The 16,387-nt window shown below is 46.8% G+C and overlaps 1 protein-coding gene across 2 annotated transcripts in view; it reads left to right on the top strand.

Annotated features, from left to right (window-relative positions):
- LOC308684486 (ubiquitin carboxyl-terminal hydrolase 12-A-like) overlaps positions 1-2,459 on the top strand; it is a 59,787-nt gene extending 57,328 nt beyond the window's left edge. For both annotated transcript variants that reach the window (XM_081355725.1, XM_081355724.1), the window contains one exon: positions 902-2,459. In XM_081355725.1, the coding sequence (XP_081211851.1) occupies positions 902-934 (33 nt within the window). In that variant the 3' untranslated portion in view covers positions 935-2,459. The remainder of the gene's footprint in view (positions 1-901) is intronic.
- Positions 2,460-16,387: the final 13,928 nt, after the last annotated feature.

Genomic DNA, 16,387 nt, shown 5'->3' with positions numbered 1-16,387 from the left:
TCGGTTCGCCAATACACGGGGAAGGTTATCACGTGTTCTGTCCTCACTCATGCAAAGTATTGGTTGGTTAAATTTGTAATACATTAATCATATGTATTTACTCGTTAATTCATCTGATTTTGGTGTAAGCAGTAATTAAAATAAATGAAAAAAACGACAAACAATCTTCCGGATATAGCAGAAGCATTTAATCACTATTTTATTGATTCTGTGGCTAACATAGCGAACTGTTTTACACCAGAGAACATATACACTCCATCAATATACAAAAGTCAATTAGTTTTTAGTTTAATTAACATCACAGAATCAGAGGTATCACAGACCATTAAATCACTCAGACCATCAAAATGTAAAGATATTTTTGATATGGATACGGTAATGCTCAAGGCACTAAGTATATCAATCATATCCCCCATCACCAAAATAATCAACATGTCTATTTCACAAAATATCTTCCCAAGCGTGTGAAAACCAGCTGTTGTTGCTCCAGTTTTCAAAAGTGGAGATCCTCATTCCATGTCAAACTACAGACCCATCAGTATATTGCCTACAGTGTCTAAGATTGCAGAGAAACTAATAGCAAAACAAATTATTAACCATCTAAATTCCACACCCTTTGCCCTCCACCCTATGAAGTTCGGCTTCAGAGCCAATTACTCCACCGAGACTGCGACTTGCTTCTGTACTGAACGCATCAGGGCTCTGTTGGACCGAGGTGGGGTTGTTGGTGCGGTGTTCCTGGATCTCAGGAAGGCTTTTGATACTGTTAATTATACAATTATGCTGGCAAAACTATGCAGTTATAACTTATTTCGACTGTATTTTTTAACATAATAGGATTTCGTACTAAATGCATTGTACAATTTTATTTTTTAATATATGTAATTTTACTCTCTTTTAGGGTGACTTGACATCTGTCCGGGACTGCAGATGAAAAATAGCCTTCTGGCTAACTCTGGCATATTGGCAGAAATGTTTTTTAATATGCACTGATAAATAAATAAATAAATAAATAAATAAATAAACAAACAAACAAACAAGAGTGCACCAGATTGGGCCAGGACTGGACGAGCTAGACGACTTCCTGTAAAAGTCCTGGTGGAGGAGTAAGGAAGAGGGTGCCTTGTTATTCTTGTTTTTTCTTTTTCTTTTTTACTTTACTATTATTGGGTTTAACAATTTGACACTGTTTTTGATAGAGAGGGAGGTAGCCACACTGTGTAGTTTATTTTGGGGGTAAAATTAGAATTGTTTCTTTGACTTTTATAAAGGACCCCTTCCTGAGTGTTTCCTTTTTTACACTTATAATCCTACTGAGAATATTTTTACATATAATCACACTAACTGTCACAAATATGAATATGTGAATGAGAGGGGACGATACAAGGTTTGAAGCAGGTCATTGCCTGTGGTACGAGGTAATGCAACCAGATATAAAGGGAAAAGATAAGAATGTTTTTAATATTTTTATCACTTACTAATCATTTTACTCTTATAACAGAGTTCTTTTAATATTCTAAAGTTTTTATGAATCATAAGTGAAGTACATGCATTAGACTACTGGGAGATATTTCCACCGGGTAAAAAGAGAAATGAATTACAAGCGCGGTCGCCAATTGCCGGACCAGCAAGGGCAGACTCAACTGGTGGTTTAAAAACCCGCTGTCTGCTCCAACACCAGATAGCACTCCAGGCCACCGGAAGCGCCTGTGCAGTTCCTCTGGCACCGTGGGATAATCCTAACTTCAAGTCTATAACACTGAGATATGTTGATTATGCTGAAAACAATCTTAATTTTAAGTCTATAACACTGAGATATGTTGATTATGCTGAAAAATCAAATGTTTGAAGTAATCTATCCCTTCAAGACTGATAATAGAAAAGGAAGGTGGGATCTTTTACTCCACTCTAGTCGAGTGGGGGCGGAGATGTTTGGTCTCACTATTCCTCCAGGGTGTACCTTCGTGAGTGGGCTTATTGATAAGAGAGATGGATGGCCATAATTGATAGATAACAGAGAGAGGCTTATTCATGTAGATACATTCTGGGACAGAAATGAAGGTAGGACTAGGATTAGTCCCAAAGGGGGGATATGTTGGAGAATTTTCCCTTGATTCATGTCTAAGTATGATGTAATGAAAATGACAAGCATGAACAAATAGGTCTGAAAAAGGATGAGAGAATGGAAAATAACCAGTATGCATAAGTAACCCAAAGTGTCAAAATACTGTATGAAACAAAAGCACCATTATGTGAGGTTTGACCAATAGAGAAGACATGTCTAACTGTGCCAAGGTCACCAGGCGTGACAGAGGGGAAGAGATGGGTTTGAGGGTAACCATTGGAGACTTGATGATATGAAAAAGGTATAAAAAATGAATGCTGGATATTATAACTTCAGATGACCAGCAGGCTTCTCCTTTATTGTTTGTACAATAAAGTAAATTCTTCTGACCTGGAACCTCGACTCTGAGAAACTTCTTTGAGACCTGAACCAAAAACAACTTTGAATTTGCCACAACAGTATCAGAGTCACTCAGAGCTGTGTTTCAGCTCTGGAGCCCTGGATAGCGGCCGAATGGTACCAGCCGGGAGTGACAATGGGAGCTGTCTCGTACCGGATGGTTATCTTGACAGATGCCTCCAACCTCTCCAGACCGGTCTTTGGCCAGTGGTCAGACCGGGAGAAACGCCTTCACATAAACTGTCTGGAGATGATGGCGGTCGAGAATGTGCTGAGGCACTTCCTCCCACACCTACGAGGCCACCATGTGCTGGTTAGCACGGACAATATGTCTGTGGTGTCCTACGTGAACCGCCAGGGTGGTGTCAGATCCAGAAATCTCAATGCTCTGGTGGAACGCCTCCTCGTTTGGGCTCAGCACTCTCTGCGTTCGCTGAGAGCCGCACATGTGCCTGGCCACCTGAACGTCGGTCCAGACAGACTGTCCACGGACAATGTTACAATTTACATTTTCCCTTACTTTATTTACATGTGTCAGGTTACGTGTTTCTTCCAGTGGCTCCATTCACAGTCGTTGCTGCTCAACACAAACTCAGTCTCTGCATGTGATGTTTGTTTGGGTTTTCAATAATGTGCATTTGGGAATGCATATAAAGTCTGATGTGCTTTGTGTTTTTTATAGCGAAGTGTTGCACTGTTATCAGCCATCTGTGAAGTGTCTCATTAGCTCAGTCAACAAACTCTATCTCTGACTCAAGCTCTAAAATTTCAACAACAACAACAAAAAAAAGTTTAATCCTATAAGCCCTGAAGGCATTTTTAGAGTTGTTTTTTTTTCTGAGTGACATACTAAAAAATAAAGACTCATAACTCCGAAACTATAGCAAGGAGAGTCAAAAGGTAGGTATCGTTTGATATAAAACGTTAAAAATGTATTACATATGGACATTCTCCTTCTAAGAAACTGCTGATAAAAAAGTGTGCTCAAGGGACATTTTACATACCAATATTAAAGTTGAAGGGTATGTTTACACAACAACGATGTACTAAAAATGGAAATGTTTTTTTCTTTGTACAGATGAAAACGTTATCAAAACGAACCCCGTTCACACAGATCCAAAAACTAAAAACTCTGTATTGTGCATGCCAGGCCAACAGTTAGTGATGTCTCTTAGTAAAGAAAGTCTACGTGCCTGCGCACATACGCATTCTTTTACTGGGAACTCGCACCAAACGTGCATGCCTATATATTAAACATACAATACACATGCGCATGTTGCCACCGTTTTCACAGATTCACATTTTTGTACTTTACACAGAGACAATGACGGTATCATTTTCAAAAACTTACGCTTTGAAACCCCTTTTCAAAAGTTTGTGTTTCCAGGCCCCAAAACGCTGTGGTGTAAATGAACTGCCAAAACGCAAAGGGTGTCGTGTAAACGGCCCGAGTGTGCATTTGACTTAAACGTTGATTGACTGATTTAATAATGCGCTAAAGTGCAATAACAATCACTAGGCCATTATTGCCGCCCTCTGCAGGCATTTGTTACAATACATAATGTACAGAAGTTGATTTGTTAAAATACATAATCTAATATACATAATACAAACAGTGTTATTCAATAAAACAAAATTACTTGCTTTTGATACTTCATCAGAAGTTGTTATATGTGTATTTTAAGTCATTCTAAAGGCTTTAAAGGCTAACATTTTAAACAATTCCCTACTGACAGAGAGCAACATTGACCTAATATCAACCGATTTGCAGCGTATTCGTTTGAACATGAATAGTTTAAGATAAATGTATATTAATTGATACTTAGACTGTTATCTGAAATGTTTATGGTCTTTTCGGGCACGATAAGTGATATATAGAACTGGTTAAGAACACTGCACTGCCAGCACTAACTGAAAATATTTCAATTCAAACACTTTATTTGGTAAGTAGAGTAACGCACATTGAATAAATAAAAAAGCATAATGTGCAGAATGTACATATTAAATATAATGTGCTACAGCCAGGTACCTAAAAAACAAGTCCAAACTATGCATAAGATTGAATAAATAAATATAAATGTATACATGTATATAACTGTGTGCAATTAAAAATATAAATAAGAGGGAGAAAAGTCATGGCATGGTAGACAAGGGGTCAGAGATGGTTGGGAATTTAAAAGCTGCTCCACTTTAACCCTCATGCAATGTTCGATACCCCAAAAATCATACTATGAAAAAAAAACATATACAATCAGGTACAAATAATTAACTTTTAATATCAATAGTTTTCACTCATTACAAAGAATAAATATCTGAATTTATTATTTATACAAATGTTTTTAACCACTATTTTTAAGCCCCTCCCTGTAACCTGTGGTACACTTGCATTATACATTTATAACCATAATATCTTAGTCTAAACCTAAAGTAATCTTGACAAACTATATAGCATTTGAAAGCATTCAAGACTCTGTCATTTCTTTTGAAAATCAGTCTCCAAATATGAAATCGAGAGCAATAGATAAATAGCAATAGATTCTTCATTTGTGATGTGGTGCCAAACTATAACGCATGCTCTATTTGTTTCTGTATGTTTTTTATATGTGTTTTAGAGATTAAATTAAAATTAAATATTAACATTACTACCCAAACTAATTCTGATTAGGATGTCTACTTCATAACTTTTTTTTTTGAAAAGTATGGAAATATATGGTTCAGATCACTCAAACCATATATGGAAATCGAAGAGACCTTATATGGTCACCTATGGTGTCTGGTCATCTAGTGGAAAAGTGTGGTTCTGCGCACAAAAAAAATCGTACTGGAAGTTTTTTTGAGATATCAACCTAATATTTGGCACATAACTTGTTCAGATATTTAGCTTTGATTTTCTTGAAGTTTTAGAGTTTTTCCTAAACCTAAACTTATATAACTTTTACAACTTTTTTTTTTTACTTCTACAATAATCTGTGAAGTGTTCCCTTTAAAAAGATACCAAACTAAAGTCTGTGCTCTGAAGTATTTAACATTTGTAACAATTTAAGTTGGGAAAAGTCATTTTCAAATCTATGCTCAAAAACTGGGACAGACAGTTAACATGTAAAACTACTTTTATTTTCACAAACTAAGAAAATAAAAGTTGTGAAACTCAGCAAGACGCTGTAGCTTCAGGACGAGAGTTGAAGAGCTCTGACACAGCAAAGAAGTGTTTTGTATTTTTGGGTCCAGATGCTTTTGAATAGCTGGCTATGACGGTCACATTGACCCACGAATAGCAAGACCGCAATGAGACAAAGTCACAAACTTTAATTATGCGTTCCAAACGAATACTCTTTTGAAGGCTGATAGAATAGAACACGCAGACTATAATGTAGAGACACTTTCAGTGTAGGAGTAGTAGAACATGACGCACTGGAAAAAGGAAGCAAATGCAGGCGATCTCAAGAATGTATGTTTATTAAACACTTAAACACAGAAGTTCAGACTCAGGCAGATGGTGAGGGTCAGACGGCTGAAGCAGGGTGGCGCAGGGACTAGATGGTCGCGATGAATCCGGCGGTGAAACGGTGTGAAGGTGAAGACAGGATCCAGACACGAAGAACACACAGCACAGGACTCCAGGAAGAAACCAACTCACGGGAAACAGGAAACACAGCACAAACATCGACCAACGATCTGACAATGAGAGAAGAATTCAGTGGGTCTTTAAAGGAACTGGAGATGAGTGGCAGCTGGCGCCGAGCTGATTACAGATGAGATGATTGACTGATAATTGATCCCGTGACACCCACACACACACGCACATGGCACACAGACAACAATCACAAATGCACAAGACAAGCAGGAAGCAGCGCACTCATGAACCGTGACAGTACCCCCCCTCCTAGGGACGCCTCCTGGCGTCCCCAGACTCCCTTACCTGTCGATGGAATTCATCAATAAGGGAGTGATCTAGTATGTCTCTCGCAGGAACCCAACTTCTCGCCTCCGGACCGTAACCTTCCCAGTCCACCAAATACTGGAATCCTCGTCCCCTCCGCCTGGTGTCCAGAATACGGTTAACCGAATACGTCGGTTCCCCATCTACAAGACGCGGCGGTGGGGGAACCGGTACAGGCGGGTTAATTGCTGATCGAAACACAGGCTTAATTTTGGAGACATGGAACACGGGGTGTATCCTCCTGTACGCTGGAGGAAGGTTGAGGCGGACTGCCACCGGACTAATAATCTTGGTGACAGTGAACGGGCCAATGAATTTGGGTGCTAACTTATTCGAGACGGAACGGAGAGGAATGTTCTTAGTAGAAAGCCACACTTTTTGACCGACGACGTAAACGGGAGGCTTAGACCGGTGGCGATCGGCGTTAGCCTTAGTGCGCGCCCCCACCTGGAGTAGAGTCTCACGGGCTCTAGTCCAGGTGCGGTGGCACCTCTGGACAAAAGCGTGTGCGGAGGGAACCGCGACTTCGGATTCCAGACTGGGAAAAACAGGTGGCTGGTATCCTACACTACCTTCAAACGGAGAAAGGCCCGTGGATGACACTGGTAACGTATTGTGGGCGTACTCCACCATAGACAGTTGTTGACACCAGGAAGTCGGATTCTTGGAAACCAAACACCGTAACATTCTCTCTAAATCCTGGTTGGCTCTCTCGGTCTGGCCATTGCTCTGAGGGTGAAACCCAGAGGACAGACTAACAGTCGCGCCCAGTAATTTACAGAACTCTTGCCAGAATTTGGACACAAACTGGGGACCCCTGTCAGAGACCACGTCAATCGGAAGGCCATGTAAACGAAAGACGTGGTCTATGACGGCAACCGCTGTCTCCTTGGCTGACGGCAATTTGGGCAAGGGAATGAAATGAGCCGCCTTCGAGAACCGGTCCACCACGGTCAAAACAACCGTGTTGCCCTGGGAGGGCGGGAGGGCGGTAATACAATCTAGAGCGATGTGGGACCAGGGTCTCGAAGGGACTGGCAGCGGTTGGAGTAACCCATCTGCCGCGCGATTGGAAGTCTTACCAGTGGCACATACCGAGCAAGCCAATACAAAATCGTGAATGTCGCGGGCCATCCGTGGCCACCAGAATCGCTGCTTAACCAAAAACCTTGTGCGATTGATTCCTGGGTGACAGGCTATGTTGGAACAATGACCCCACTGAATAACCTCAGACCGTAGTTCCTCCGGCACGAATAAACGGTTCGGTGGGCACCCGACCGGGGGCGTTACCCCTTCTAAGGTCTTCTTGACCTTCGATTCGACCTCCCATACGAGTGTGGAGACAAATAGACTCTCCGGTAAAATGCACTCGGGAGTAACCAGGCGTTCGGAACGATCAAAAAGACGCGATAAAGAATCGGGTTTAATATTCTTGGAACCCGGGCGGTACGAGAGAGAAAAATCAAAACGACCGAAAAAAAGTGCCCACCGAGCCTGCCTGGAGTTTAACCTTTTAGCAGTACGAATGTATTCCAGATTCTTATGATCGGTCCAGACAATAAAAGGTACCCCCGACCCTTCCAACCAGTGGCGCCACTCCTCCAACGCTAGTTTGACGGCCAACAACTCTCTGTTACCAATGTCATAATTACGTTCGGCAGGAGACAGACGGTGTGAAAAATACGCGCAAGGATGCATCCTCTCGTCCGTGGGGGAACGCTGGGACAACACTGCTCCTACCCCCACCTCTGACGCGTCGACCTCCACCACGAACTGACGTGAGGAATCAGGGGCAATGAGAATTGGGGCCGAAACAAAGCGGTCCTTGAGTTTGGCAAACGCGGAGCCAGCCGCGTCTGTCCACCTGAATGTAGTTCGGGAGGAGGTCAAGGCGGTCAGAGGTGCGGCTAGTTGGCTGAAATTACGGATGAAACGTCTGTAGAAGTTGGCGAATCCCAGAAACCTCTGCAGGGCCTTGCGGGAATCTGGAATTGGCCACTCTATCACAGCCTTAACCTTGTCAGGGTCCATGCGAATCCCCTCGGACGAGATAACGTACCCCAAAAATTGAACCGACCGTGCGTGGAATTCGCATTTCTCCGCCTTGACAAAAAGCCCATTCTCTAGCAACCGCTGAAGCACTCGTCGGACATGCTGCACGTGTTCCTGGAGAGATGAAGAAAAAATCAATATGTCATCCAGGTAAACATATATGAACTGATCTACCATATCTCGCAGCACGTCGTTGACGAGTGCCTGGAAGACCGCTGGACTGTTGGAAAGCCCGAAGGGCATAACCAAATATTCAAAGTGTCCCCGGGGGGTATTAAAGGCGGTCTTCCATTCATCACCCTCCCTGATGCGGACCAAATGATAAGCATTGCGTAAATCCAGTTTCGTGAAGAGAGTCGCTCCCTGCAACCTCTCGAAGGCTGAAGACATCAACGGCAAAGGATAAGTATTCTTTACCGTGATGTTGTTCAGTCCCCGGTAATCAATGCAAGGTCGCAGGGATCCGTCCTTCTTCCCCACGAAAAAGAACCCCGCCCCTGCAGGAGAAGAGGAAGGGCGAATGAACTTGGTTGCCAGAGAATCAGAAATATATTTCTCCATGGCCTCCCTTTCTGGAGCAGAAAGTGAATACAACTTGCCCTTAGGCGGGGATTTACCTGGCAGTAGATCTATAGCACAGTCGTAGGGACGATGAGGAGGAAGAAGAGAAGCAGCTCGAGACTTACTAAACACCTCCTTCAGGTCGTGGTACTCCTCGGGCACGGTTGACAAGTCCGCTGCTTTCTCCTGTAAGACAGACACGGAAACAGACGAACAGGCAGACAAAAGACAAGACTTATGACATTCAGTGCTCCACTCATTGATAGTTCTGTGTTGCCAGTCTATTTTGGGATTGTGTTGAGAGAGCCAGGGGTGTCCAAGTACTATGGGGGCCAGGGGGGAGTCCATGATGTAGAAGGTGATGGTTTCAGTGTGGTTTCCGGAGGTGGTGAGTGTGAGGGGAGCAGTGGACAGGGTGATAACGGGGAGGTCTTGGCCGTTGAGTGCGTGGACAGAGATGCGTTGGGTGAGTGGTTGTAGAGGAATGTGGTGTTTGATGGCGAAGTGATGATCCAGAAAATTACCTTCGGCCCCTGAGTCCAAGAGTGCATGACAGTGGTGTTGGTGATGCGACCATCTAAGTCTAACCGGGAGGAGAGTAGATGTCGCTGATGGTGTTCCTGAGGTCTTAGCAGCGGAGATCCCACCCGACAGTAGCCTCATAGTTACTGCCGGGCTGGGCCTTTTAACGGACACGCCTCCTGGCGTCCCCAGACTCCCTTACCTGTCGATGGAATTCATCAATAAGGGAGTGATCTAGTATGTCTCTCGCAGGAACCCAACTTCTCGCCTCCGGACCGTAACCTTCCCAGTCCACCAAATACTGGAATCCTCGTCCCCTCCGCCTGGTGTCCAGAATACGGTTAACCGAATACGTCGGTTCCCCATCTACAAGACGCGGCGGTGGGGGAACCGGTACAGGCGGGTTAATTGCTGATCGAAACACAGGCTTAATTTTGGAGACATGGAACACGGGGTGTATCCTCCTGTACGCTGGAGGAAGGTTGAGGCGGACTGCCACCGGACTAATAATCTTGGTGACAGTGAACGGGCCAATGAATTTGGGTGCTAACTTATTCGAGACGGAACGGAGAGGAATGTTCTTAGTAGAAAGCCACACTTTTTGACCGACGACGTAAACGGGAGGCTTAGACCGGTGGCGATCGGCGTTAGCCTTAGTGCGCGCCCCCACCTGGAGTAGAGTCTCACGGGCTCTAGTCCAGGTGCGGTGGCACCTCTGGACAAAAGCGTGTGCGGAGGGAACCGCGACTTCGGATTCCAGACTGGGAAAAACAGGTGGCTGGTATCCTACACTACCTTCAAACGGAGAAAGGCCCGTGGATGACACTGGTAACGTATTGTGGGCGTACTCCACCATAGACAGTTGTTGACACCAGGAAGTCGGATTCTTGGAAACCAAACACCGTAACATTCTCTCTAAATCCTGGTTGGCTCTCTCGGTCTGGCCATTGCTCTGAGGGTGAAACCCAGAGGACAGACTAACAGTCGCGCCCAGTAATTTACAGAACTCTTGCCAGAATTTGGACACAAACTGGGGACCCCTGTCAGAGACCACGTCAATCGGAAGGCCATGTAAACGAAAGACGTGGTCTATGACGGCAACCGCTGTCTCCTTGGCTGACGGCAATTTGGGCAAGGGAATGAAATGAGCCGCCTTCGAGAACCGGTCCACCACGGTCAAAACAACCGTGTTGCCCTGGGAGGGCGGGAGGGCGGTAATAAAATCTAGAGCGATGTGGGACCAGGGTCTCGAAGGGACTGGCAGCGGTTGGAGTAACCCATCTGCCGCGCGATTGGAAGTCTTACCAGTGGCACATACCGAGCAAGCCAATACAAAATCGTGAATGTCGCGGGCCATCCGTGGCCACCAGAATCGCTGCTTAACCAAAAACCTCGTGCGATTGATTCCTGGGTGACAGGCTATGTTGGAACAATGACCCCACTGAATAACCTCAGACCGTAGTTCCTCCGGCACGAATAAACGGTTCGGTGGGCACCCGACCGGGGGCGTTACCCCTTCTAAGGTCTTCTTGACCTTCGATTCGACCTCCCATACGAGTGTGGAGACAAATAGACTCTCCGGTAAAATGCACTCGGGAGTAACCAGGCGTTCGGAACGATCAAAAAGACGCGATAAAGAATCGGGTTTAATATTCTTGGAACCCGGGCGGTACGAGAGAGAAAAATCAAAACGACCGAAAAAAAGTGCCCACCGAGCCTGCCTGGAGTTTAACCTTTTAGCAGTACGAATGTATTCCAGATTCTTATGATCGGTCCAGACAATAAAAGGTACCCCCGACCCTTCCAACCAGTGGCGCCACTCCTCCAACGCTAGTTTGACGGCCAACAACTCTCTGTTACCAATGTCATAATTACGTTCGGCAGGAGACAGACGGTGTGAAAAATACGCGCAAGGATGCATCCTCTCGTCCGTGGGGGAACGCTGGGACAACACTGCTCCTACCCCCACCTCTGACGCGTCGACCTCCACCACGAACTGACGTGAGGAATCAGGGGCAATGAGAATTGGGGCCGAAACAAAGCGGTCCTTGAGTTTGGCAAATGCGGAGCCAGCCGCGTCTGTCCACCTGAACGTAGTTCGGGAGGAGGTCAAGGCGGTCAGAGGTGCGGCTAGTTGGCTGAAATTACGGATGAAACGTCTGTAGAAGTTGGCGAATCCCAGAAACCTCTGCAGGGCCTTGCGGGAATCTGGAATTGGCCACTCTATCACAGCCTTAACCTTGTCAGGGTCCATGCGAATCCCCTCGGACGAGATAACGTACCCCAAAAATTGAACCGACCGTGCGTGGAATTCGCATTTCTCCGCCTTGACAAAAAGCCCATTCTCTAGCAACCGCTGAAGCACTCGTCGGACGTGCTGCACGTGTTCCTGGAGAGATGAAGAAAAAATCAATATGTCATCCAGGTAAACATATATGAACTGATCTACCATATCTCGCAGCACGTCGTTGACGAGTGCCTGGAAGACCGCTGGACTGTTGGAAAGCCCGAAGGGCATAACCAAATATTCAAAGTGTCCCCGGGGGGTATTAAAGGCGGTCTTCCATTCATCACCCTCCCTGATGCGGACCAAATGATAAGCATTGCGTAAATCCAGTTTCGTGAAGAGAGTCGCTCCCTGCAACCTCTCGAAGGCTGAAGACATCAACGGCAAAGGATAAGTATTCTTTACCGTGATGTTGTTCAGTCCCCGGTAATCAATGCAAGGTCGCAGGGATCCGTCCTTCTTCCCCACGAAAAAGAACCCCGCCCCTGCAGGAGAAGAGGAAGGGCGAATGAACTTGGTTGCCAGAGAATCAGAAATATATTTCTCCATGGCCTCCCTTTCTGGAGCAGAAAGTGAATACAACTTGCCCTTAGGCGGGGATTTACCTGGCAGTAGATCTATAGCACAGTCGTAGGGACGATGAGGAGGAAGAAGAGAAGCAGCTCGAGACTTACTAAACACCTCCTTCAGGTCGTGGTACTCCTCGGGCACGGTTGACAAGTCCGCTGCTTTCTCCTGTAAGACAGACACGGAAACAGACGAACAGGCAGACAAAAGACAAGACTTATGACATTCAGTGCTCCACTCATTGATAGTTCTGTGTTGCCAGTCTATTTTGGGATTGTGTTGAGAGAGCCAGGGGTGTCCAAGTACTATGGGGGCCAGGGGGGAGTCCATGATGTAGAAGGTGATGGTTTCAGTGTGGTTTCCGGAGGTGGTGAGTGTGAGGGGAGCAGTGGACAGGGTGATAACGGGGAGGTCTTGGCCGTTGAGTGCGTGGACAGAGATGCGTTGGGTGAGTGGTTGTAGAGGAATGTGGTGTTTGATGGCGAAGTGATGATCCAGAAAATTACCTTCGGCCCCTGAGTCCAAGAGTGCATGACAGTGGTGTTGGTGATGCGACCATCTAAGTCTAACCGGGAGGAGAGTAGATGTCGCTGATGGTGTTCCTGAGGTCTTAGCAGCGGAGATCCCACCCGACAGTAGCCTCATAGTTACTGCCGGGCTGGGCCTTTTAACGGACACGCCTCCTGGCGTCCCCAGACTCCCTTACCTGTCGATGGAATTCATCAATAAGGGAGTGATCTAGTATGTCTCTCGCAGGAACCCAACTTCTCGCCTCCGGACCGTAACCTTCCCAGTCCACCAAATACTGGAATCCTCGTCCCCTCCGCCTGGTGTCCAGAATACGGTTAACCGAATACGTCGGTTCCCCATCTACAAGACGCGGCGGTGGGGGAACCGGTACAGGCGGGTTAATTGCTGATCGAAACACAGGCTTAATTTTGGAGACATGGAACACGGGGTGTATCCTCCTGTACGCTGGAGGAAGGTTGAGGCGGACTGCCACCGGACTAATAATCTTGGTGACAGTGAACGGGCCAATGAATTTGGGTGCTAACTTATTCGAGACGGAACGGAGAGGAATGTTCTTAGTAGAAAGCCACACTTTTTGACCGACGACGTAAACGGGAGGCTTAGACCGGTGGCGATCGGCGTTAGCCTTAGTGCGCGCCCCCACCTGGAGTAGAGTCTCACGGGCTCTAGTCCAGGTGCGGTGGCACCTCTGGACAAAAGCGTGTGCGGAGGGAACCGCGACTTCGGATTCCAGACTGGGAAAAACAGGTGGCTGGTATCCTACACTACCTTCAAACGGAGAAAGGCCCGTGGATGACACTGGTAACGTATTGTGGGCGTACTCCACCATAGACAGTTGTTGACACCAGGAAGTCGGATTCTTGGAAACCAAACACCGTAACATTCTCTCTAAATCCTGGTTGGCTCTCTCGGTCTGGCCATTGCTCTGAGGGTGAAACCCAGAGGACAGACTAACAGTCGCGCCCAGTAATTTACAGAACTCTTGCCAGAATTTGGACACAAACTGGGGACCCCTGTCAGAGACCACGTCAATCGGAAGGCCATGTAAACGAAAGACGTGGTCTATGACGGCAACCGCTGTCTCCTTGGCTGACGGCAATTTGGGCAAGGGAATGAAATGAGCCGCCTTCGAGAACCGGTCCACCACGGTCAAAACAACCGTGTTGCCCTGGGAGGGCGGGAGGGCGGTAATAAAATCTAGAGCGATGTGGGACCAGGGTCTCGAAGGGACTGGCAGCGGTTGGAGTAACCCATCTGCCGCGCGATTGGAAGTCTTACCAGTGGCACATACCGAGCAAGCCAATACAAAATCGTGAATGTCGCGGGCCATCCGTGGCCACCAGAATCGCTGCTTAACCAAAAACCTCGTGCGATTGATTCCTGGGTGACAGGCTATGTTGGAACAATGACCCCACTGAATAACCTCAGACCGTAGTTCCTCCGGCACGAATAAACGGTTCGGTGGGCACCCGACCGGGGGCGTTACCCCTTCTAAGGTCTTCTTGACCTTCGATTCGACCTCCCATACGAGTGTGGAGACAAATAGACTCTCCGGTAAAATGCACTCGGGAGTAACCAGGCGTTCGGAACGATCAAAAAGACGCGATAAAGAATCGGGTTTAATATTCTTGGAACCCGGGCGGTACGAGAGAGAAAAATCAAAACGACCGAAAAAAAGTGCCCACCGAGCCTGCCTGGAGTTTAACCTTTTAGCAGTACGAATGTATTCCAGATTCTTATGATCGGTCCAGACAATAAAAGGTACCCCCGACCCTTCCAACCAGTGGCGCCACTCCTCCAACGCTAGTTTGACGGCCAACAACTCTCTGTTACCAATGTCATAATTACGTTCGGCAGGAGACAGACGGTGTGAAAAATACGCGCAAGGATGCATCCTCTCGTCCGTGGGGGAACGCTGGGACAACACTGCTCCTACCCCCACCTCTGACGCGTCGACCTCCACCACGAACTGACGTGAGGAATCAGGGGCAATGAGAATTGGGGCCGAAACAAAGCGGTCCTTGAGTTTGGCAAATGCGGAGCCAGCCGCGTCTGTCCACCTGAACGTAGTTCGGGAGGAGGTCAAGGCGGTCAGAGGTGCGGCTAGTTGGCTGAAATTACGGATGAAACGTCTGTAGAAGTTGGCGAATCCCAGAAACCTCTGCAGGGCCTTGCGGGAATCTGGAATTGGCCACTCTATCACAGCCTTAACCTTGTCAGGGTCCATGCGAATCCCCTCGGACGAGATAACGTACCCCAAAAATTGAACCGACCGTGCGTGGAATTCGCATTTCTCCGCCTTGACAAAAAGCCCATTCTCTAGCAACCGCTGAAGCACTCGTCGGACGTGCTGCACGTGTTCCTGGAGAGATGAAGAAAAAATCAATATGTCATCCAGGTAAACATATATGAACTGATCTACCATATCTCGCAGCACGTCGTTGACGAGTGCCTGGAAGACCGCTGGACTGTTGGAAAGCCCGAAGGGCATAACCAAATATTCAAAGTGTCCCCGGGGGGTATTAAAGGCGGTCTTCCATTCATCACCCTCCCTGATGCGGACCAAATGATAAGCATTGCGTAAATCCAGTTTCGTGAAGAGAGTCGCTCCCTGCAACCTCTCGAAGGCTGAAGACATCAACGGCAAAGGATAAGTATTCTTTACCGTGATGTTGTTCAGTCCCCGGTAATCAATGCAAGGTCGCAGGGATCCGTCCTTCTTCCCCACGAAAAAGAACCCCGCCCCTGCAGGAGAAGAGGAAGGGCGAATGAACTTGGTTGCCAGAGAATCAGAAATATATTTCTCCATGGCCTCCCTTTCTGGAGCAGAAAGTGAATACAACTTGCCCTTAGGCGGGGATTTACCTGGCAGTAGATCTATAGCACAGTCGTAGGGACGATGAGGAGGAAGAAGAGAAGCAGCTCGAGACTTACTAAACACCTCCTTCAGGTCGTGGTACTCCTCGGGCACGGTTGACAAGTCCGCTGCTTTCTCCTGTAAGACAGACACGGAAACAGACGAACAGGCAGACAAAAGACAAGACTTATGACATTCAGTGCTCCACTCATTGATAGTTCTGTGTTGCCAGTCTATTTTGGGATTGTGTTGAGAGAGCCAGGGGTGTCCAAGTACTATGGGGGCCAGGGGGGAGTCCATGATGTAGAAGGTGATGGTTTCAGTGTGGTTTCCGGAGGTGGTGAGTGTGAGGGGAGCAGTGGACAGGGTGATAACGGGGAGGTCTTGGCCGTTGAGTGCGTGGACAGAGATGCGTTGGGTGAGTGGTTGTAGAGGAATGTGGTGTTTGATGGCGAAGTGATGATCCAGAAAATTACCTTCGGCCCCTGAGTCCAAGAGTGCATGACAGTGGTGTTGGTGATGCGACCATCTAAGTCTAACCGGGAGGAGAGTAGATGTCGCTGATGGTGTTCCTGAGGTCTTAGCAGCGGAGATCCCACCCGACAG

The sequence above is a fragment of the Scardinius erythrophthalmus genome (assembly GCF_964197995.2).
Source record: "Scardinius erythrophthalmus genome assembly, chromosome: 24".
Classification (NCBI taxonomy): Eukaryota; Metazoa; Chordata; class Actinopteri; order Cypriniformes; family Leuciscidae; genus Scardinius; species Scardinius erythrophthalmus.
Note: the sequence above shows the minus strand (reverse complement) of the source record. Positions and strands in the feature narration are given on the sequence as shown.